The sequence below is a fragment of the Geotrypetes seraphini genome, chromosome 10, assembly GCF_902459505.1.
Source record: "Geotrypetes seraphini chromosome 10, aGeoSer1.1, whole genome shotgun sequence".
NCBI classification, from domain to species: Eukaryota; Metazoa; Chordata; class Amphibia; order Gymnophiona; family Dermophiidae; genus Geotrypetes; species Geotrypetes seraphini.
In genome coordinates, this window is record NC_047093.1 from 19251034 (window position 1) to 19272968 (window position 21935).

At 44.0% G+C, this 21935-nt stretch overlaps 1 protein-coding gene across 2 annotated transcripts in view; it reads left to right on the forward strand.

Annotated features, from left to right (window-relative positions):
- ERN1 (endoplasmic reticulum to nucleus signaling 1) overlaps positions 1–21935 on the forward strand; it is a 164931-nt gene that overhangs the window by 106654 nt on the left and 36342 nt on the right. The window contains exons 7-12 of one of the 2 annotated variants that reach the window (XM_033960709.1): positions 1916–2017; positions 5478–5739; positions 9246–9324; positions 11501–11666; positions 15406–15524; positions 18215–18406. In XM_033960709.1, the coding sequence (XP_033816600.1) occupies positions 1916–2017; positions 5478–5739; positions 9246–9324; positions 11501–11666; positions 15406–15524; positions 18215–18406 (920 nt within the window). The remainder of the gene's footprint in view (positions 1–1915; positions 2018–5477; positions 5740–9245; positions 9325–11500; positions 11667–15405; positions 15525–18214; positions 18407–21935) is intronic. The other variant, XM_033960710.1, reaches the window with a different exon arrangement.

A 21935-nucleotide genomic window follows, 5' to 3' on the forward strand; every position in this document is an offset into this window, starting at 1 on the left:
TTTTAATTCTTTATTCATTTTCAAAATTACATTAAGTGTTAAATATAATCATACACATTAACAATAAATACATCACTTAAAAACAATCATTGGTACATTACATAAATTTTATCCCTTCCCCTTCTTATGTTCTTAAAGGAACCCTGAGTCTCTTGAAAATTCTCTTTTTACCCCTAAGGGAAGGAAATATGAGTTTTAATTTTTGAGAGCTTCTAGCAAGATGAGATCTGTGCACATTCCAGTCTAAACTCAATTATTTGCCAATGCCTTCTTATGCTAAGGTATAATTCAGTTGATAATCGCCTGATAATCGCCTTTTACAATTGTTTTGACAGCAATGTATGATTTAAAGCTTGCTTGTAACATAACATAACATAACTTTATTTTTCTATACCGCCTCAATCTAAAGAATTCTAGGCAGTTTACACAAAAGAGAAAAACTGGACAATCAGCGAAATATAAAATATTAATAGTAAGAATAGAGCATATTAACTAAAAGGTCGCTAAAAAAATTTTTAAGTTAATGTAGTAAAATTATTATTTTGAGAATAAAACATCGAATTAAGAGATAAATGTATCAGATAGTACTGTCTTAATTTTTTTTTCGGAAGCCGCCGTAAGACAACATGGCTCCGCTAATATAGTTACCCAACCAGGAATGTTGTTTTACTTGCTTGAAATGCAAGCATCCTGTCTAAGAAAGACCAAACTATACATCCTAAAATCTTCGGTTATGCTTGTATTTCTGAACTGATTGAATTTGCACCCTATCCCTGTTTATAACAGGGACGATTAATGATGTCTGTGTTATATGTGATAATTGTAGGGAAACAAGATTTCATGTCTGTGATATGGAAACCGCATAGCTGTATGCGGTATATAGATTTTTTAAATAAATAAAGGGACCACAGTGATAAAGATGCCGAATAGGATCTTAAATGCGATACAAATGCACTTGAATTGGATTCTAAGGTACAATGGTAGCTAATGTAATTCCTTAAGCAAACAAACAGAATAGCTCACAAGGCTCTTGCTAAGAATCACAAGGAAACCCACGAATGCAGTATCATTAATACATAGCAAACGCTACCAACCCCCCCAATCAAACAACCCCCACCCCAGCAACTGTTCCTGACCTCTATCCCCAAACCACCCCAATCGCAACCCAACTTAATTGTTTTAACCTTTTCCTATCGTGTGTCCCGGCTGACGGGACATTCCAAAAATGTTGTTGCCATCTTATATGTCCCATGGCATGAGACATACAGTACACGACAGGAACACAAAATATTTGAATTTACAGACTTATGACTTATTTACATTATGTTTACAATAGCCGTAAATGATAACGGTGAATAATACAAAACTTTGCTAAAATAATTACGATTGGAACCAGCGTAACGTAAAACTTATTACGATAGGAAAAGGTTAATCGGCGCAGTCATTGACCGTGCTGTTAAAAAAAAAACAACCAACTATTAAAACCTCGTTAAAAAAAAGTAGGTGCTGTAATCGTGTCTAAGCATGGCGCCTAACAGTGCCCGTAGATCAAAGTAGGCATGGTTAGGGGCCAGAGATGACCTTAGGTGCCGCTGGCCGTGATTCTCGGTCAAACCTAGGCGCCGTTAATGTAGGCCTTTAAAATCCTCGCCTACGTTACCGGCGCCTAAGTTTTACCGTAGCGCGATTCTGTAAAGGGCGCCTATAGGTGACTGACATGCGAACGGTGCGGTTTTTGTAGCCGCCATTTACAGATTCTGCCCCTAAATGCTGCGATGTCCATTTTATTCCTACGGGCTTTTTAGAATTTAGTGCACGCTGATCGTTAGCGCACCTCAGTAAAGGAGCCCTAGGCGCTTTTAACCGCCGTAAGAACAGATCAAAAAAGTAATATGTCATATTTTTTTTTGGGCAGAATATACAATCACAATGTATGACACCAAAAACAAAGAACTTCGCTGGAATGCCACCTACTTTGATTACGCTGCCACACTGCCCGATGATGACACGGAATACAGTAAGGACTTGTGGCAGTGCCACATTTGATGTAATGTGTAAGGAACACTTTGGAATTTGTGGCGTTGGTACCTTTTTTTTTGCGCCACATTAGAAAATATTCTTTACGCACGTGGCCAGGGCGGCTCAACTTAGGCGAAAGTCCTTCTTGGCCTTGAAGCCTAGAGCGATTGCCCTGAAAGCCACGTTCTTTTTTTAAAATTTCCATGCAAATGTGTATTGAATGTTCAGAATAATGATTTTATATTCTGGAATCCACTGCAATTAGAAAGATTTCTGAAAGACCATGAGAATGTATAGAACGCTCATAAAATTTAGGATTGTTTGGTCCAGTTATTATTTGATTGAATCTGAAAGACTCCTTCCTTGAAGAGGACTAGATGGATTTTCCTTTTATTTTGTTACTAACTTTTCCTTTGACTGATGTTGTTTTATGGATTGTGTAATGATCTGAAAAGTTAATATTCTTTAAGCGTTATCCAGGGACCTCTCTTGACTAGTATTTTAAGCCAGTTTGAATAAGGACATGTCATTACCAAATGAGTCCACTTTAAAGGATAGCATTACAGAGTCCAGGGTCCTGAGAAGGCAGTGATAGTACTCTTGCTTTGTAGTTGGGCTGGGGATGATTGTGTCCTAATAGTGTCTTTGTTAACATAGTAACATAGTAGATGACGGCAGATAAAGACCCGAATGGACCATCCAGTCTGCCCAACCTGATTCAATTTAAATTTTTTTATTTTTTCTTCTTAGCTTTACCCTGTACTGTGCTTGGGTTCCAACTGCCGAAATCTCTGTTAAGACTTACTCCAGCCCATCTACACCCTCCCAGGCATTGAAGCCCTCCCCAGCCCATCCTCCACCAAACGGTCATATACAGGCACAGACCATGCAAGTGTGCCCAGTACTGGCCTTAGTTCAATATTTAATATTATTTTCTGATTCTAAATCCTCTGTGTTCATCTCACGCTTCTTTGAACTCAGTCACAGTTTTACTCTCCACCACCTCTCTCGGGAGCGCATTCAAGGCATCCACTACCCTCTCCGTAAAGTAGAATTTCCTAACATTGCCCCTGAATCTACCACCCCTCAACCTCAAATTATGTCCTCTGGTTTTACCATTTTCCTTTCTCTAGAAAAGATTTCGTTCTACGTTAATACCCTTCAAGTATTTGAACGTCTGAATCATATCTCCCCTGTCTCTCCTTTCCTCTAGGGTATATATATTCAGGGCTTCCAGTCTCTCCTCATACGTCTTCTGGCACAAGCCTCTTATCATTTTCGTCGCCCTCCTCTGGACCACTTCAAGTCTTCTTACGTCTTTCGCCAGATACGGTCTCCAAAACTGAACACAATACTCCAAGTGGGGCCTCACCAATGACCTGTACAGGGGCATCAACACCTTCTTCCTTCTACTGACTACGCCTCTCTTTATACAGCCCAGAATCCTTCTGGCAGCAACCACTGCCTTGTCACACTGTTTTTTCACCTTTAGATCTTCGGACACTATCACCCCAAGATCCCTCTCCCCGTCCGTGCATATCAGCTTCTCTCCTCCCAGCATATACGGTTCCTTCCTATTATTAATCCCCAAAATTTGATGATCATGGAGGTTTTTTTCCCCCTTGGATATTTTGCTTCAGTTTGTACTTTTTCTCAGTTTCTGGTGGACTGTTTGTACAATTTCTGTTGGTTTCTTATCATCAATAAAAAAAATTATTAAATCTAAAAAAAAAAAAAAAGAAACCAACACACATTGGATTTACTTGGTACATTTATGACTGGCTTTTAAGAGCTTGGCCTTCTCCTGAGGAAAGGGACACAGCCTTCAAAATGCAGTTGCAAATGTGTTCAGGCCAGTGAAATAGTAGTACTTTTACATTGGTTGAAAGGAGGAGAGTGTGCCGTAGTGGTTAGAGCTACAGCCTCGGCACCCTGAGGTTGCGGGTTCAATTCCCACACTGTTCCCTGTGACCCTGGGCAAGTCACTTAATCCCTCCCTTGCCCCAGGTGCATAAAATAGATTATGAGCCCACTGAGACAGACAGGGAAAAATGCTTGAAGTACCTGATGTAAACCACTTTGACTGTGGTTGTATAACTACAAAAAGGCGCTAAACAAGTCCCAATCCCTATCCTTTGAAATAGAGAATGACACGGTGACAAAATTCATCACCGTCCCCATCCCCGCAGATAACCGCGTTAAATAATCCCATGTCATTTTCTAGTGTCTATTTCAACCTCGGTCCTTCTACGCCAGCATTCTTCAAAGCAAAGCTTGTGGGTCAGTGGTTGTGGCCATTCATACTCTGATTCTTATGTGAGCCAAGGATAATGAAGCCATTGTGACATCACTGATGTGATTGGCTCTTAGGCACTGGTGGAATGAGGCATTATGACATCACAATCTCTGCTCTGGATACCAGAGACTGTCATTCTGTAGCGTCTGTTTCAACCTCGGTCCTTCTACACCAGCATTCTTCAGAGCAAAGCTTTTGGGTCAGTGGTTGTGGCCATTCATACTCTGATTCTTCCCTCTCTCCTTAAAGAATGACATGAAGATGGTTTCCCGCGGTTATCCGCGGGGATGGGAACGGTGATGAATTTTGTCACCGTGTCATTCTCTACTTTGAAAGAAAGAGCTATAAACAAATCACATTGCTGTACATGAATAATTTTTTATATCTTTGGCATCCGGCCTGCCCCCACACCGCTTGCTGAGTGGCTGAGGTCGGATCTCGCAAGAGCTGACGTCGGCTATTCAGTGGGCGGTGCGGGGGCAGGACAGATGCCAAAGAGATCACGGGCTGCCCTTCACTGCTGGAGACCCGAGCCACGCGCCAGCGAGGGGGCTTCCTAAAAAGGTACCGGGGTGGAATGAACGTAAAAGACAGGGGAGGTACCGGAAGATAGGCTGCGGCTAATACCATGGGGCGGCTTATCTTCCGGTTTTTAAACATAGGCTGCCCTTTTCTGCGGCCTGTACATGGGTGCGGCCTATGCAGAGGGGCAGCCTCTATGCGGGGAAATGCGGTACCTCCAAAAGGTATGAGGGTGCTTAACCAGTTATGATTCTGCAATAAATGCAGCCAAATTTGGAAAATGATTGGTGACCAAAGCTGAGAGGGTGTTAGAATGCATAGCAAGAGGCTGAATCAGCAGAAGAAAGACGAGCGAGAGAGCTCCACAGGCAAGGCTGGGAGGGGAGAGAGAGAGAGATGCCGGACCAAGCACAGCACTTGTAGTTTGGATTCTCGGGCGGTCCAGATCTCACAGTTTTGAAGGGTCTGGATTTCTGGCATCTGGCCTTTTGGACTTCTTCTGCAGAACAGTTTGACTAAAGCGAACTTTCCTTGGATATAGTCTTAAGAATAGCTCCGGCTGTTGAATTGGTTGAATTAGGAGGAAAGCCTGACCCTGTCATTTTCAAACATCTTTTTTTTTTTCCCCCCGTTATCCTAGAGATGTCCCACTTTGTGTCTAGCGGAGACGGGTTGGTAGTCACCGTGGACAGCGAGTCCGGCGATGTGCTCTGGATTCAGAACTACGCCTCTCCTGTGGTAGCTCTGTACATCTGGCAGCGGGAAGGGCTGAGGAAGGTCATACATACCAACGTGGGTGTCGAGACGCTCCGTTACCTTACGTTCATGTCTGGAGAGGTCGGACGCATAACCAAGTGGAAGTATCCCTTCCCCAAGGAAACCAAGACGAAGAGCAAACTGACGTGAGTATGAGGATAGTCAACCAGGGCTTTCAGGTAAAGCTGTGCTTTGAGTGTATTGGCATCACTGGGCCATTGGACAGGTAGTTTGAATGATTGTGTTGCACTTTTTAAGAGAGTTGGCACCTGCTGCTAGATTTTATTAATGGATCCTAAATTATTTGTCTGCTTTATTTTCTGACATTTCCAGGGAGGAGCTTTTTCTTTTTAACCTGGCTTAGCTTCCAGCCCAGTTGGAACTCGTCCCAGTCCTGCCTACTGCCATTTATAACCAGGATCTGAAACTAAGGTGTCTTGGGCATCCATTCATGGCTAGTAGTGGCCAACCCCCCACCCCCTCACTCCTGTTATGCTTAAGATGCAGTTCTTAATCTATTTCTTATTGCTATTTAGATTTTCCTGAAGTTCTCTTTATTTCTTTCAATGTACAGCTCCCCCTCCCGATTCGCGGTTTCCTCAATCGCGAATTCGGTTATTTACAATTTTTTTTTTTTTTGCGCCTTGATTTTTAATTCAGAAGCGCTGCCCCGGACATCCCCCCAGACCTTACCTGGTGGTCTAGCGGCGACGCGGGGCAGGCGCGATCTTCCTACGCCCCTGCCCCGCACAGAGCCGTGCCTTGCACCCGTGCCGTGAGTTCCCGTGGTCCCGGGAGCTTCCGTTGTCGTCTCGTGAGACCACGAGAACTTGCAGCATATAGGAAGATCGGCTCCTGCCCCGCGTCACCACTAGACCACCAGGTAAGGTCGGGGACGTAGACAGGAGGGAAGCGGGGCTGGGTCAGAGCCGGCCCCAAAAAATTATTGGCGATTTTTCCCTATTCGTGGGCCGGCTCTGCCCCTAACCCCCGCGAATATTGAGGGTCTGCTGTAATTCCTCTCTCAACAAAGCAAAATATAGAGTGAAGACCAGCTAGAAATAAAACACCATTATTTTCTGCTCGCGAGCCCAGACCTTTTGCCCAACAACTTCAAAAAAGAAAGGGGGCCTTTTACTAAGGTGCGTTAATTGATTTACCATGCGCTAAAGATTAGCGTGTGCTGAATGCTAAGACGCCCATAGAATATTATGGGCGCCTTAGCATGTAACGCGCGATAAATCAATTAGTGCGCCTTAGTAAAAGGACCCTTAGCTTCTTGACATAAGAACAGCCATACTGGGACAGACTGAAGGTCCATCAAGCCCAATATCCTGTTTCCAACAGTGGCCAACCCACATTCCAAGTACCTAGTAAGATCCCAGAGAGTAAAACAGATTTTCTGCTGCTTATCCTAGGAATAAGTACGGCATTTCCCCAAGCCTTCTCAATAATGGCCTATGGACTTCCATTTTAGGCAATTATTCAAACCTTTTTTAAACCCTGCTAAGCTAACTAATTTAATCACATTCTCTGACATCGAATTCCAGAATTTAATCACACATTGTGTGAAGAAATATTTTCTCCAGTTTGTTTTAAATCTACTACAGTACTCCCCCGCGAATTCGCGGTTCAGTGTTCGCGTCCCGTTATTCAATTTTTTATCCCTTTGGAAAAATATCCTCTGTCCACTTCTTCCGCGACTCGGGACACTGCCGTGTGCTTCCTCTGGCCCCCGATCCATTTTGCCGAACCAGCACCACCACCCACATTGGCACTCGCTGCAGCCGCCCCTGCAGCCCTCTCCCGCCTCTGATCTCCGCTCCTAAACCGCCTCCAATTATTGCGGTTTTTCAAAATTTGCGGGTGCTCCTGGAACACAACCCCCATGAATTTTGGGAGAGTACTGTATTTAGTAGCTTCATCGCATGTCTCTAGTCTTAGTATTTTTGGAAGGAGTGAACAAGCGATTCACATCTACCCTTTCCACTCCACTCAGTATTTTATAGACCTCTGTCATAGCACCGCTGAGCTGCCTCTTCTCCAAGCTGAAGAGCCCTAGCCGCTTTAGCCTTTCCTCATGGGGAAGTCGTCCCAAATCTTTTATCATTTCCTAGTAGCTAAAGATAGATGCACAATTTTTGTCTTTGATAGTCAAAATGTTCCTTGTGCCTAGACTTGAAAGTACAATTCTTTTTTGTTGTTCTTGTTTTGTTTTGTTTTTAATCTCAAGGAAACTACCAGGAGGCCTCTTGGTGCAATTGGTAGGTTTCTTGCTTACTGCACCCACAGCCTGAGTTTGAATCCAACACTGGTATTTCTGTTAGATAGTCAACATCTGGCCAACTCAGCCATTCTTCCACCTATGGTTGGTAAAAGAGTACCTGGGGGGTGGGGGAGTAAAAATGCCTAAGGAAGGGAATAGTAAACTACCCGGCTAAGGGCTAGATTCACTAACCTGCCCCAATCGGACCAATCCGTTTCTGATTCGGGCAGATCCGAGGGATTCACTAAGGAAGAATATTCAAATGGGGGCGATCAGAGGAACAACCCCATTTGTGAGCAGGGATCGCAAATGTGCGATTCCCACTCATGCGCAGATCCTGACAGTAGTGACAGGAGAAGCAGCCTCCTGTCACTGCTGTCTGGGCTCTGCCCTGATCTCTCCTGCTTTCTGCCGCCCTTCCCCGCAATGCAAGCCCGTGTTTTTAAAGCAGGCTTGCACTGTGGCAGAGAGCAGGAGAGTAGGGACGAGCAGGCAGGAGAGATCGGGGCGGAGCAGGGCAGGCAGGAGAGTCTGCAGTAGTTGGGCTCCTCAGCCAATCAGGGCCTTAGGCCTCTCCCTGCGCATCGTCGGCGGAGGAGGCGTGGAGCAGGAAGGAGCGAGCACCACTCCTGCTCCCAACAATATTACTGTGACTGCAGCTGAATCTGTTAAATAACCAGCAATACTGTTCCAGAATAACCAGACATGGTACAAATACATCCACCCTGTTACTTCAAATTATTGATCTTCTATAGAAATGCATAACTACCGTATTTCCCTGAAAATAAGACAGTGTCATATTAATTTTGGGTCCAAAAAAACACACTAGGGCTTCTTTTCAGGGATGTCAATCATCTCTCCCTTCCTCCTCCACTCCAATTCCTCCTCTTTCCTCCCTCCCCCCCCCATGTGCAGCATCTTTCCTCCCCTCTCACCCATCCCCTTGTGCAGCAGAACCCTGCCAACCCTCCCACCATGAGACTGTTATACCTCCACTCCAAGGCCTCCAGAAACAGCTCTGAACAAGCTGCTTCGCAGTCTTCCCCACCGGGGCCCTTCCCTCTGCCGCATCACTGATGACATCATCAGTCTCACAGTGGGAGGGTTGGTAAGGGAGGGATGGGAAGGAGGGATAGAAAGATGCTGCACATGGGGGAGGGGAGAAAGCACTGCCACCGGCAAATCGGGCAGCACTAGTGTCAGGGATGGAGTCGGAGAGTGTCAGGGACATTCAGGAGGGTTTTCGGGGTTCGATCTTAACTAGGGCTTATTTTCGGGATAGGTCTTATTTTCGGGGAAACAATAATAGACTATCTTTCAAATCAGATTATAGATGTGTTTGTAATTGGAGTGGTAAAAGCAATAATTAAAATGTTATCCTTCTAGGCCAACGCTCTACGTGGGAAAATATTCCACCAGTTTGTATGCCTCAGCGTCCTTGGTGCACGAAGGCGTGGCTGTCGTGGTATGTTTCACTTTCCGATCATCATGTGTAGATGCTACAAAGTAATCAAAGCTGATGCTATATGTAACACCTAAATCTGTCTGCTGGGAAAAACCGAGGGGGCTGGGGGGGAGGTTGGGAAAATACGTTTAAGAAGAAGCTTCTTGGGATGGGGGATGTTTCTGTGTTATTTCTTGTTTTCACCTTTTGAGATCCTAGACGAGAAATATTGCATACATTTCCTCTCTCTGCCATTGTGCTTGAATTTCTTCAAGATGGACTTTAACATCTTGTTTCTACTTTTAATTAAAATATTAATAAATAAATTAAAAAGAAATAAATAAAAATTAATAATTAAAATAAAAAAATGATTGAAACAAACAAACAAAAAAAAAAGAATACGGGCAAATGGAATCAATATTTGCACCCGGCTGTAAGCATTTTTTCTAAAATGCTGGCCACAGTGCTTTAATTAAATGCATATTCAGCAGTGTTAATCTGAATAGAAGGTGGTATCGAGTATATGTAGGACGTGCTCCTCACTTCCTGTATGTATAGGGGTGATATTTAGCTGCTATTTGTGTGGTGTCAGGTCAAAAGCGCGCCGGGATAAAGGCGCGCCCAGACAATTGAGCGCAGCGCGGGGGTGCGCGCCACAGAAAATTACTGTTTTTAGGGCTCCGACGGAGGGGCGTGGGGGGAATCCCCCCACTTTACTTAATAGAGATCGCGCTGCATTGTGGGGGCGTTGGGGGGGGTTTGGGGGGTTGTAACCCCCTACATTTTACTGAAAACTTCACTTTTTCCCTGTTTTTAGGGAAAAAGTTAAGTTTACAGTAAAATGTGGGGGGTTACAACCCCCCAAACCCCCCATAACGCCAGCGCGATCTCTATTAAGTAAACTGGGGGGGCTCCCCAACAAAAACCCCCGTCGGATCCCCTAAAAACTGTAATTTTCTTTGGCGCGCGCCTCCGTCTTGCGCTCAGTTGTCAGCGCGCGCCTTTGTCTTTCGCGGGGCTGTCTATGAACCATTCGTGTAGCTAAGTGGTTTAACTAGGATTGTGTGTTTTGATTTTATATTATAATGCCCCTGTATCACTCCATGGTGTGACCTCATCTGGAATATTACGTTCAATTCTGGTCTTTTTATCTGAAGAAAAATATAGTGGCGTTAGAAAAGGTTCAAAGAAGAGCGACCAGGGTGGTAAAGGGGATGGAACTCCTCTCATATGAGGAAAGACTAAAAAGGTTAGGGCTCTTGAGCTTGGAAAAAAAATGGCTGAGGGGAGATATGACTGAAGTCTACAAAATCCTGAGTGGAGTAGAACGGGTACAAGTGGATCAATTTTTCACTCCGTCATAAATTACAAAGACTAGGGGACACTCGATGAAGTTACAGGGAAATACTTTTAAAACCAAGAGGAGGAAATATTTTTTCTCTCAGAGAATAGTTAAGCTCTGGAACGCATTGCCAGAGGCTGTGGTAAGAGCGGATAGCGTAGCTGGTTTTAAGAAAGGTTTGGATAAGTTCCCGGAGGAAAAGTCCCTAGTCTGTTATTGAGAAAGACATGGGGGAAGCCACTGCTTGCCCTGGATCGGTAGCATGGAATGTTTCTACTCTTTGGGATTCTAGAATCTTGTTACTCTCTGGGATTTTGGAATCTTGCTATTCTTTAATATTCTGAATGGAATGTTGCTACTCGTTGGGTTTTGGCCAGGTACTAGTGACCTGGATTGGCCACCCTGAGAACAGGCTACTGGGCTTGATGGGCCTTTGGTCTGACCCAGTAAGGCTTATGTTCTTAGCAGCTATTGCTGAATGTACGCCCATAAAAAATAGAACTGAGTGCCTTTAGAACTTAAAGAATCATGGATTTGATATATTGCCTTTCTATGGGTACAGCCAAACCAAATTTCTGCATCAAAATTAGTGACGAGAATGCCTTTGGGAAATCTAGGAGTCCAATTTGAGGTGTAGTTTTCTGTTTAATGCCCACAACTAGTACTAGTGACAGAAATGCAGCTGGGAGATGGGAAAATTATTATGTAATCAAACGTTAATATGGGATTTTTGGATAAAGTGTAAATGTGTTTTTTTTTGTTTTTTTTTTAACCAAGAAAAGAAAACTCCAAAGTGCTTAAAGCACATCATTTTGGGAGACATTTTTCTGATAGCTCTTCTAATTGTGTTGGCAGCCGAGGGGCAGAGCCATCCCTCTTCTGGAAGGCCCGAAAACCAAAGGTGTAACGATTGAAGATGGCGGGGAATGTGTGATAACCCCCAGCACCGATTTAAAATTTCCATCTGGTCTAAAGGAAAAGGACAAACTCAACTTTTGGCGCAACCATTGGCTTTTGATTGGTAAGGAAGACCTTTTATTAAGTTATTGAATTGATTTGATAGCATGCCCCGTTAAATTGCTGAAAATGCGGTACACTTAGGTATGCTAGTATTTTTAGCGCACGCACAAAATTACTGCGTACTAAACCGTGCGGTACGCTTCTAGAATAACGCCAGCACAATGCTGGCGTTAAATCTAGTGTGCGTGGCAATTTAGCGCGCGCTATTCCACGCATTAAGGCCCTAACGCACCTTAGTAAAAGGAGCCCTTAGTAAAATATAATTTAAAAATGTAAAAAACTCAATTACTGTACCTTTATAAGTTCATCCAACCATTCATTACCATCGCATAAAAGAAAGTCTAGTTATCCCATCCACATACATTTCCCCCTCCATACTCGTGGGGGTTAGGGGCAGAGCCGGCCCGCGAATATTTTAAAAAATGCAAATAATATTCGGGCCGGTTCTGCCCCTAACCCCCGCTTCCCCCGGCTATTTTAAGCCCTGTAAGCCCCCCTTAAGCCTTACCTGGTGGTCTTGCGGGTTTTCGGGGCAGGAGCGATCTTCCCACGCTCCTGCCCCATGCAGATCGCTCACATGAAATGGCTGCCATGAGCTCCCGTAGTCTCTCAAGCCATTTCCTGTGAGCGATCTGCAAGGGGCAGGAGCGTGGGAAGATCACTCATGTCCCGAAAACCCGCTAGACCACCAGGTAAGGCTTAAGGGGGGGCTTTCAGGGCTTAAAATAGCCTGAAAAAAGAAAAAGTATTTTTAGGTTTAAAACAGCAAATAAGCGAATCCGTAGATATGGAATTCGCGAATACAGAGGGGGAAGTGTACTAAAACAAATTTTCATTACCATCAAACCCATGACACAAGGCCAGCAGGATCTTTACACCCCAATAAAGCAACCCACATTTTAAGCAGTTTCCAGAATTTCATATAATCTACCTCGGCCTAAATGGCTAATGGAAAGAAAATGTCTACAAAAGACCCAGAATAACCATATAGGTGGAAAGCGGTTAAATTGTATCCATCTGAGATATAAGATGTAACAACTTCCCCTTAACTGTATCCATGACATCCTGTTTGTCCGTCTTGGCTGTTTAGATTGTAAGCTCTTTCGAGCAGGGACTGTTTTCTTACTCTTTGTGACTCTGTACAGTGCTGTGCGCGTCTGGTAGCGCTATAGAAATAATTAATAGTAGTAGTCTTGACTGTTTGTTGTTTTTTTTTTCACTTTCTTTTTTAGTTTATGATATTTTATTTTTAAATCTCATTCATTGTTTTGCCACTTGGTTTTAGTTTCCTACTTTATTATTTAAATTTCATTTAAATTTACCAAGTATTCTATAGTTTCAACGGTTCTCCCTCCTACTTCTATTTCCTATCTCCCCTCTTTTTTCAACCTTTCAAAGTCCTTTAGACCATTGTAGTCTTATTAGAATGTTTATTTTCTCATTTTTTCTCATCTATCTCTATTTTAATTTTTTCATTACTCTACTAATTGTCATTTTTCTAGGTACTTTAGTTAGATTGTGAGCCTTCGGGACAGTCAGGGAATATCTAAGTACCTATTTTACTTATAATTTTAATGCACCCTATTGCCTGTTTTTTTCTGTAAATCGCTTAGAATCCTAACGGAGTTTAGCGGTATATAAGAAATAAATTACATTACATTACATTACTTTGTATTGGGTGGAGGAAATGACTTCAAGAGCTCAGAGAGGTAGAAAGTTGGAACAGAAAAACATTCCTGACCTAATGAGCCATCATTAGTCATAAAAACCTCCCTCGTTTTATGAAGCATCCAGTATATCTTCGTCCTACTGTTTTCTGTGGAAGAAAAATGCAGTCTTTCATTATTTAAATTATATTCTGGCTTGGATTCTGTAGGTTTAACAGAGGGATGCAGACTGCAAGCTCTGACAATCCCCAGCAGCCCTCACTGGGGGAGAGTGTGGTGCAGTGGCAAAGCTACAGCCTTAGCACCCTGAGATTGTGGTTTCAAGCCCACACAGCTCCTTGTGACCCTGGGCAAGTCACTTAATCCCCCCATTGCCCCAGGTACATTAGATAGATTGTGAGCGCTTCTCCCCCCCCTCCCCCCCCACACACACAGGACAGAGAGGGAAAAATGCTTAAGTACCTGAATAAATTCATTTAAACTGTTCTGAGCTCCCCTGGGAGAACAGTATAGAAAACTGAATGAATAAATAGTATGAAAAGTTTCAGCCTCTGATAACCAGAGCAGGTATTGTGATGTCATAATGATTCATTCCACCAATAAGAGTCAGTGATGTCACAATGACTGGATTGTCCTACACTTGGATCACTTTTGCTACATTTTGATTTCTAGAGTGGTGCAGTGGTTAAAGCTACAGCCTCAGCACCCTGAGGTTGTGGGTTCAAACCCATGCTGCTCCTTATGGACCCTGGGCAAATCACTTAATCCCCCCATTGCCCCATGTAGATTAGATAGATTGTGAGCCCACCAGGACTGACAAGGAGAAAAATGCTTGAGTACCTGAATAAATTCATGTAAACCATTCTGAGCTCATCTGGGAGAACAGTATAGAAAATTGAATAAATAAATAGTGTGAAAAGTTTCAGCCTCTGATCACCAGAGCAGGTATTGTGATGTCATAATGCCTCATTCCACCAATAAGAGCCAACCTCATCAGTGATGTCACAATGGCTGGATTGTCCTACACTTGGATCACTTTTGCTACATTTTGATTTCTAGAGTGGTGCAGTGGTTAAAGCTACAGCCTCAGCACCCTGAGGTTGTGGGTTCAAACCCACGCTGCTCCTTGTGACCCTGGGCAAGTCACTTAATCCCCTCATTGCTCCAGGTACATTAGAGAGATGGTGAGCCCACCGGGACAGACAGGAAAAAATGCTTGAGTACCTGAATAAATTCATGTAAACCGTTCTGAGCTCCCCTGGGAGAATGGTATAGAAAATTGAATAAATAAATAAAACGAAACTTAGCTTTTGTTTCAGCTGAAAGCGTTCAGACAGTTGGTGGCTGTTTTGGTCAGCCTCTAGCACAGTCATCTCTGCCAAACTTCCCTCGTGCTCCACCCTTTTTGTTTACTGAACTGTAGTGAAGGAACAATGTCAATTCCTCACTGACCCGATGCCGAGAACAGAGCTCTCAAAACTTACCGTGCCCTAACCATGGTCGCTGAACCTTTTCCAGCTGGTTTGGCGTGCCAGTATTTTAGCGGCCGGTTATGAAAACGGCTCGCCCTGGTCTTTTCCGAGCTCTCTAGCAGTCTTTGACTCTGCCATGCAAATGTTGTACAATGAGGTCATTAATATTAAAAAGGTAGTAAAATGGGCTCATGAATATTCAAAGGAGCACTCTGGGCCATTCTCTATTTCCCAAGCGCGGTGCCAGCTTTTTGGCGAGCAAAAATCACCGACTGTTCCAGAGGTGTCAGTACTGTGAAAATCACATCTCAGGCATGTGTTTCTGGCTGTGGCTCATGATAAAATTCAAACAAAATAAAGCATATGTTTTCTAATAAAATAATAAATCATTTGAATTATTGGTAGACCACCAGAGATTATGAGGCATTCCTGGGCTCCTTTGGTTCCTTAATCAGAAACTGAACAGAAATTTCTATTGTACTTTTCACAGAAGCCTTTGCTTTTGCTTTCCTGTGATATAATAGATCTGTTTTTAAACCTGAAACAATTTCTTCTTTAAAGAAAAAAAAAAAATGAAAATATTTTCTTTTATTTTTCAAAGGACATCATGAACTTCCATTATCGGCACCAACAAAGATCCTTGAGAAATTTCCTAGCAATCTTCCAAAGGGACAAGAAAATGTGATAACGGCTGGTACTGAAAAAAAGAGCTTTGAAAAGGTTGGTTTGCATGGGGGAAAATGCATCGTCTTTCTTGGCTCCTTTCAAAAGAATTTTTAACCCATGTTAGAATTTAATCATATGCAAATTGACTCTACGCATATTTACTGAATTTTGCACACACTGATTTTAACAACTGTACATCCCTATCGATAACAGTTTTGGTGCTTGGAGGAATTGGCAAATCTGTGACTATCATCAAGAAATATGCAGAGCAGTGCTTGGAGATGGAAAGAGTGTGGGTGTGGTGCCATCATCGTCTCTGTGGGTATAAGCAGAAAGGGAATTTTGCACCACTCCTTCCCATGTAGATAAAAGCTATCGAGGTCAGGGAAGACCAGGTATAGCAGGGGTGTCCAATGTCGGTCCTCGAGGGCCGCAGTCCAGTCGGGTTTTCAGGATTTCCTCAATGAATATGCATTGAAAGCAGTGCATGCACATAGATCTCATGCATATTCATTGGGGAAATCCTGAAAACCCGACTGGACTGCGGCCCTCAAGGACCGACATTGGACACCCCTGAGGTATAGCATCCAAAATTTTCTGTCATGGTTGAAATTCAGCCACTGAATGGATAGCTTGTGTTTTGTCTCCAATCACAAAAAATAACAGGTATATATTTAATTAGATATGTTAGTTTAGATTTATACATGAATTTTCAGCTGGTCAACTTACACACTCTCCCCATTTAGAGAATGACACGGGGACAAATTTTTCCCCGTCCCGTCCCCACAAGTTTTGTCACTGTCACTGCCCCATTCCTGTAAGCTCTGTCTTAACTGCACAAGCCTCGAACACTTATGATTTTAAGGTTTGTGAGGCTTGTGCAGATGAAGAAAGAGCTAGCAGGAATGGGGCAAGGACAGGGACAAAACTCGTGGGGACGGGAAGGGAAAATAAATTCCCACGGGGACGGGGAAAATTTTGTCCCCTTGTCATTTTCTACTTGGGAGAGCAGTATAGAAAATTGAATAAATAGTGTAAAAAGTTACAGCTTCTGATAACCAGAGCAGGTATTATGATGTCATTATGCCTCATTCTACCAATGCCTATGGGCCAACCTTATCAGTGATGTCACAATGGCTGGACTGTCCTATACTTGGCTCACTTTTGCTACATCTTGATTTCTAGAGTGGTGCAGTGTAGAGAATGAGACAGGGCCAAATTTTCCCCATCCCCACAGGAACTCAATTTCCCCATCCCGTCCCTGCGGGTTTTGTCGCGGTCCCTGTTCCTGCCCCACTCCTGTAAGCTGTGCCTTAACTGCACAAGTCTAGAACACTTATGATTTTAAAGTGTCTGAGGCTTGTGCAGATGAGGACAACAGAGCTTAGGCATTGGTGGAATGAGGCATTATGACATCACAATCTGAGCTCTAGAATGTTGCTACTTAGGATTTTAAAGTGTCTGGGGCTTGTGCAGATGAGGTCGGAGCTTAGGCATTGGTGGAATGAGGCATTATGACATCACAATCTGAGCTCTAGAATGTTGCTACTTAGGATTTTAAAGTGTCTGGGGCTTGTGCAGATGAGGTCGGAGCTTAGGCATTGGTGGAATGAGGCATTATGACATCACAGTCTGAGCTCTAGAATGTTGCTACTTAGGATTTTAAAGTGTCTGAGGTTTGTGCAGATGAGGACAGAGTTTGCAGGAATGGCAGGGACAGTAAAATATCTTGCAGGAACAGGATGGGAAAATGAGTTCCCACGGGGACTGGGAAAAATTTGTCATAAGAACATAAGAAGCGCCATCTCCGGATCAGACCTTCGGTCCATCAAGTCCGGTGATCCGCACACGCGGAGGCCCTGCCAGGTATACACCTGGCTTACCCTATAGCCAACCATATCTCTATATGCCTCTCTCAAGGAGATATGCATCTAGTTTGCCCTTGAAGCCTAGGACTGTGTCATTCTCTACCCCCCTTGACGAGCACTGTACTTACCATACGCATGCTGGTGCTGAAAGAGCCTGCTGCCGATGTTCTATGCCGATGCAGAGCCTTGAGCATCTACACATGCTCAAGGCCTTCCGGGATTCTCATAAGATTCTCAGAGAGGGTGGGAGCTGGAAGGCCTTGAGCATGCACAGATGCTCAAGGGCCCGCAGCGGTCCAGCGTAGGACATCAGCAGCAGGCTCTTTCAGCACCAGCATGTGTATGGTAAGTTCAGTGCCGGTCAGTGGTAGGAGGAGTTGGACAGCAGGGCCAGTCGTCTTGGGCGCAAAGGGAGGAGAGCAGTGCTGGTGACTTTGGGGGGAGGGGGAGGTTGCAGTGGAAGATAGCAGCGCCAGTGTCCTTGGGGATAGGGGAGTTGAAGTGGAGGGTAGCAGCACCAGTGGCCTCGAGGGAGGTGGGGAGAGTTTGGAGTGGGAAGACAGAAGCAACAGTGATCTTCAGGAGACCCCCATTTTGGGGCCAGAAATCTCAGTTTATATTTGAGTCTCCCCGAAGACCCCTGTCGCTACTGGTAGTTAGGCCTATTTTTAATAGTAGCTCTCAAGCAACCAGAAACTCCATTTATCCAGCATCTACCAATCCCCATGGGTGTCGGTTAACTGAGAGTCTACTATATCACTTTAAACGGGTAAAAGGCATTCGGACTCCTGAAAACAGACTAGTTGAGCTACTGCCTATGTAATGTAACCTCTTTCTCTTCACTGGAATTGTGTGCTTTTTATTTTTTTATTACAGGTGATTGATATTGCTGATAAGCCTTCGGAAGACATACACGCGACCATTCCAAATGATATTAAAGAAACGCCTGGAAGATTTCTGCCCAAGCCTGAAGCGCCCGTTGACTCGATGCTGAAAGATATGGCCACGATCATATTCAGCACGTTTCTTTTAGCAGGATGGGTAGCTTTTGTTATCACTTATCCCAAGGTAATATGTTGTTTGCACCAGTTAGATTATATCTTCTCTTCTTGTGCCATAATTATGCCGGTCTTAATAACTCTGTATTGTAACACTGCTACAGAAGCTCATGTAAACTGCTCTGAATTGACTCCCCAGTCATTAGTAGCGGTATAGACGCTCTCAATAAACATAAACATTATCCCATATTTGGCTCACTAAAGAACATAAGAATTGCCATATTGGGACAGACCGAAGGTCCATCATGCCCAGTACCCTGCTTCCAACAGTGGCCAACCCAGGTCCCAAGTACCTGAGAGAAACGCAAAGAATAGCAACATTCCAGAGATGAGATTGTGATGTCATAATGCCTCATTCTACCAATGCCTAAGAGCCAACCTAATCTGTGATGTCACACTGGTTTGATTGTCCTATACTTGGCTCACATAAGAATTGCCATACTGGGACAGATCAAAGGTCCATCTAGCCCAGTATCCTGTTTTCAACAGTGGCCAACCCAGGTCCCAAGTACCTGAGAGCAGCAACATTCTAGAGCTGAGATTGTGATGTCATAATGTTTCATTCCACCAATGCCTAAGAGCCAACCTCAGCAGTGATGTCACAATGGCTTCATTGTCCTATACTTGATTCACATAAAAACATAAGAATTGCCATACTGGGCAGACCAAAGGTCCATCAAGCCCAGTATCCTGTTTTCAACAGTGGCCAACCCAGGACCCAAGTACCTGAGAGCATCAACATTCTAGAGCTGAGATTGTGATGTCATAATGCCTCATTTCACCAATGCCTAAGAGCCAACCTCAGCAGTGATCTCATTATGGCTTCATTGTCCTATACTTGATTCACATAAAAACATAAGAATTGCCTGTTTTCAACAGTGGCCAACCCAGGTCCCAAGTACCTGAGAGCAGCAACATTCTAGAGCTGAGATCGTGATGTCATAATGCCTCATTTCACCAATGCCTAAGAGCCAACCTCAGCAGTGGTGTCACTGAAGGATGACTTATTATGCCATATTCATGCTGGTCTTAATAACTCTGTATTGTAATCCCACTACAGAAGCCCCTGTAACCCTGTATAGAGCCCGTGTATTGTAACACCTTGCAGAAGCTCTTTGTAACTCTGTATTGTAACACCTCTACAGAAGCTCATGCAAACCGCTCTGAAATGGCATCCCAGTCATTAGTAGCAGTCAAGAAGCTCAGTAAACAACGATGGTAACTGTAAAACTTCTCCTTCATGCAGAAGGGCTTTGCTAGGAGAATTACACCAACACATTGTGCAAAAACGATAAAGATCGTTAGGAAAGAGCTTCAGAGATGATTTCGGCAAATTCCACTCTATTCTCGCGTTTCATTTTTCCTGGACTTGGGGCTCCTGGTTTTGCGGTTGCATTCCCTAAAAAGGCAAGACTTGCGAGTACCTGCATGCATCCCGTAAGGCAGAAGCAGGACTGGATCAACCCCTCAGCTTGGCAAGTCTAGACCCGAGGCAAGGGCCTTTCATCCACAATCTATAAAACCAGCGGCAATTTAAGGAAGGGGCACGCATGCCATGCCTGGGAGCTTACTTCTAGCTCATAGTGTTGCATTTAATGGAATTTGGGGGGGGGGCATGTTTGGTACTCTGTAGCTGTTCTCCATGGTGGCAGAATATTTCTGTTTAAAATATGCTATTTGTTTACATAGATGATCAAATTTGTTTGCATTTTGTATTTAATCTCTTATCTCCCCACCCCACCCTTTCACAAAACCGTAGCGCGGTTTTTAGTTCATAGAATTCCTACGAGTGTCGGAGCTGTTACTGGAGTGGCTGACGCTAAAAAACGCACTACGGTTTTGTGAAAGGGGGGTTATATCAGAAAAACAAGCCTTTCAATCATCTACAATGGCAGGGTTTTGGCTTACAGACCAACTTCGCTAGCTAAACATTACCATTTTAACAGCATGCATTTTCTCCCTATCCTATAAATATTTTTGCCGTAAACCAAAATGTGGAAAACGTAAGCTTGATAACCCGAGTCGGTGTTTGCTGAGTTTCCATGTTGGCAAAAGCATCATAAAGGCCCCCTTAAAGTGACCTAAAATGTTTTTTTCCAGACCTTTGGAGGAAGATGCATGCAGTCTCTGTGGAGTTGGGCAGCGCTCATAGCCTCCAGGCAGACGGACCAGCCCCCATTACTTGCCTTCTGTTGCTTGGACAGCTGTTGAGCTGGGACATGGTGCCTCTGACTGAACAAGCTGTTACTTAGCCTTTCGTTATGCTTACAGATTATATTACTGCAGCAAATGCCCACACTTCTGATTTTTATATACATGATTTCTTGGGAGGTGTCCTTTACCGTATTACCGTAAAGAGAGGCCACATTACCGTAAAGATGTGCTCAGAATTGAATCGGTTCAGCGGATGGCCACCAGGATGGTCTCGGGGCTAATGGGTCTTCCGTACGAAGAAAGACTGAGCAAATTGCAACTCTACACTCTCGAAGAGCGTAGGGAGAGGGGAGACATGATTGAGACATTTAAGTACATCACGGGACGGGTCGAGGTGGAAGATGATATCTTTCTTCTCAGGGGACCCTCGACCACAAGAGGACATCCGCTCAAACTCAGGGGAGGGAAGTTTCGTGGAGACGCCAGGAAATACTTCTTCACGGAAAGAGTGATTGAGCATTGGAACAAGCTTCCAGTGCAGGTGATTGAGGCACGCAGCATCTCAGACTTCAAGAAAAAATGGGATACCTATGTGGGATCCCTACGAGGGTCATGCCAAGGGATAGGGTCACTAGGGTATAGACTTGAAAGAGCGGGTCAGTAGAGTGGAAGTATAATTACAATCATACTCAAGGGGGTCATTAGACTTAATAGGGAGGGTCAATAGGGTGGGCAGACTCGATGGGCTGTAGCCCTTATCTGCCGTCATCTTTCTATGTTTCTATGTTTCTAGAAAACGTTTGGGAGGAGTAGCTCAGTGGTTAGGACAGCAGGATGACAACCAGGGAATCCCGTGGCGGCTCCTTGCGATCTTGGGCAAGCCAACAAGCCTTCCGATGCCTCAGATGCGTACTTTGATTGATTGCTCATCTTCTGGGGACGGAGAAGTGCTGCACCCAAAAGTAAAACTTGCCTTAAATAGCTACTGAAGAAAAAAAAAAAAGGCATGAGCTAAATCCAATTAAATAAATGCATTGGATAAATAATTGAGATCTCTGGTCATGTAAGTTAGGGCTCAGCACGAAAAGGCGAGCATGTTCTTTGGTAATTTAAGAGACCTGATGGATGTCTCACTCTATCATCTTCTTCCGTATAGAACTACTGTGTTTCCCTGAAAATAAGGCCTAGCATGATTTTTAAAGATGCTCCTAATATAAGCCCTACCCCAAAATTAAGCCCTAGTTAAGATAGACCCCTGAAGCCCCCCCACCCCCGAATGTCCCCGATACTCTCTGACTCCATCCCTGACACTAGTGCTGTCCGATTCGCCCCCAAAAAATCGAACTCGTTGATTCAGAGACCCCCCACCCCCACCCTGGTGAGAC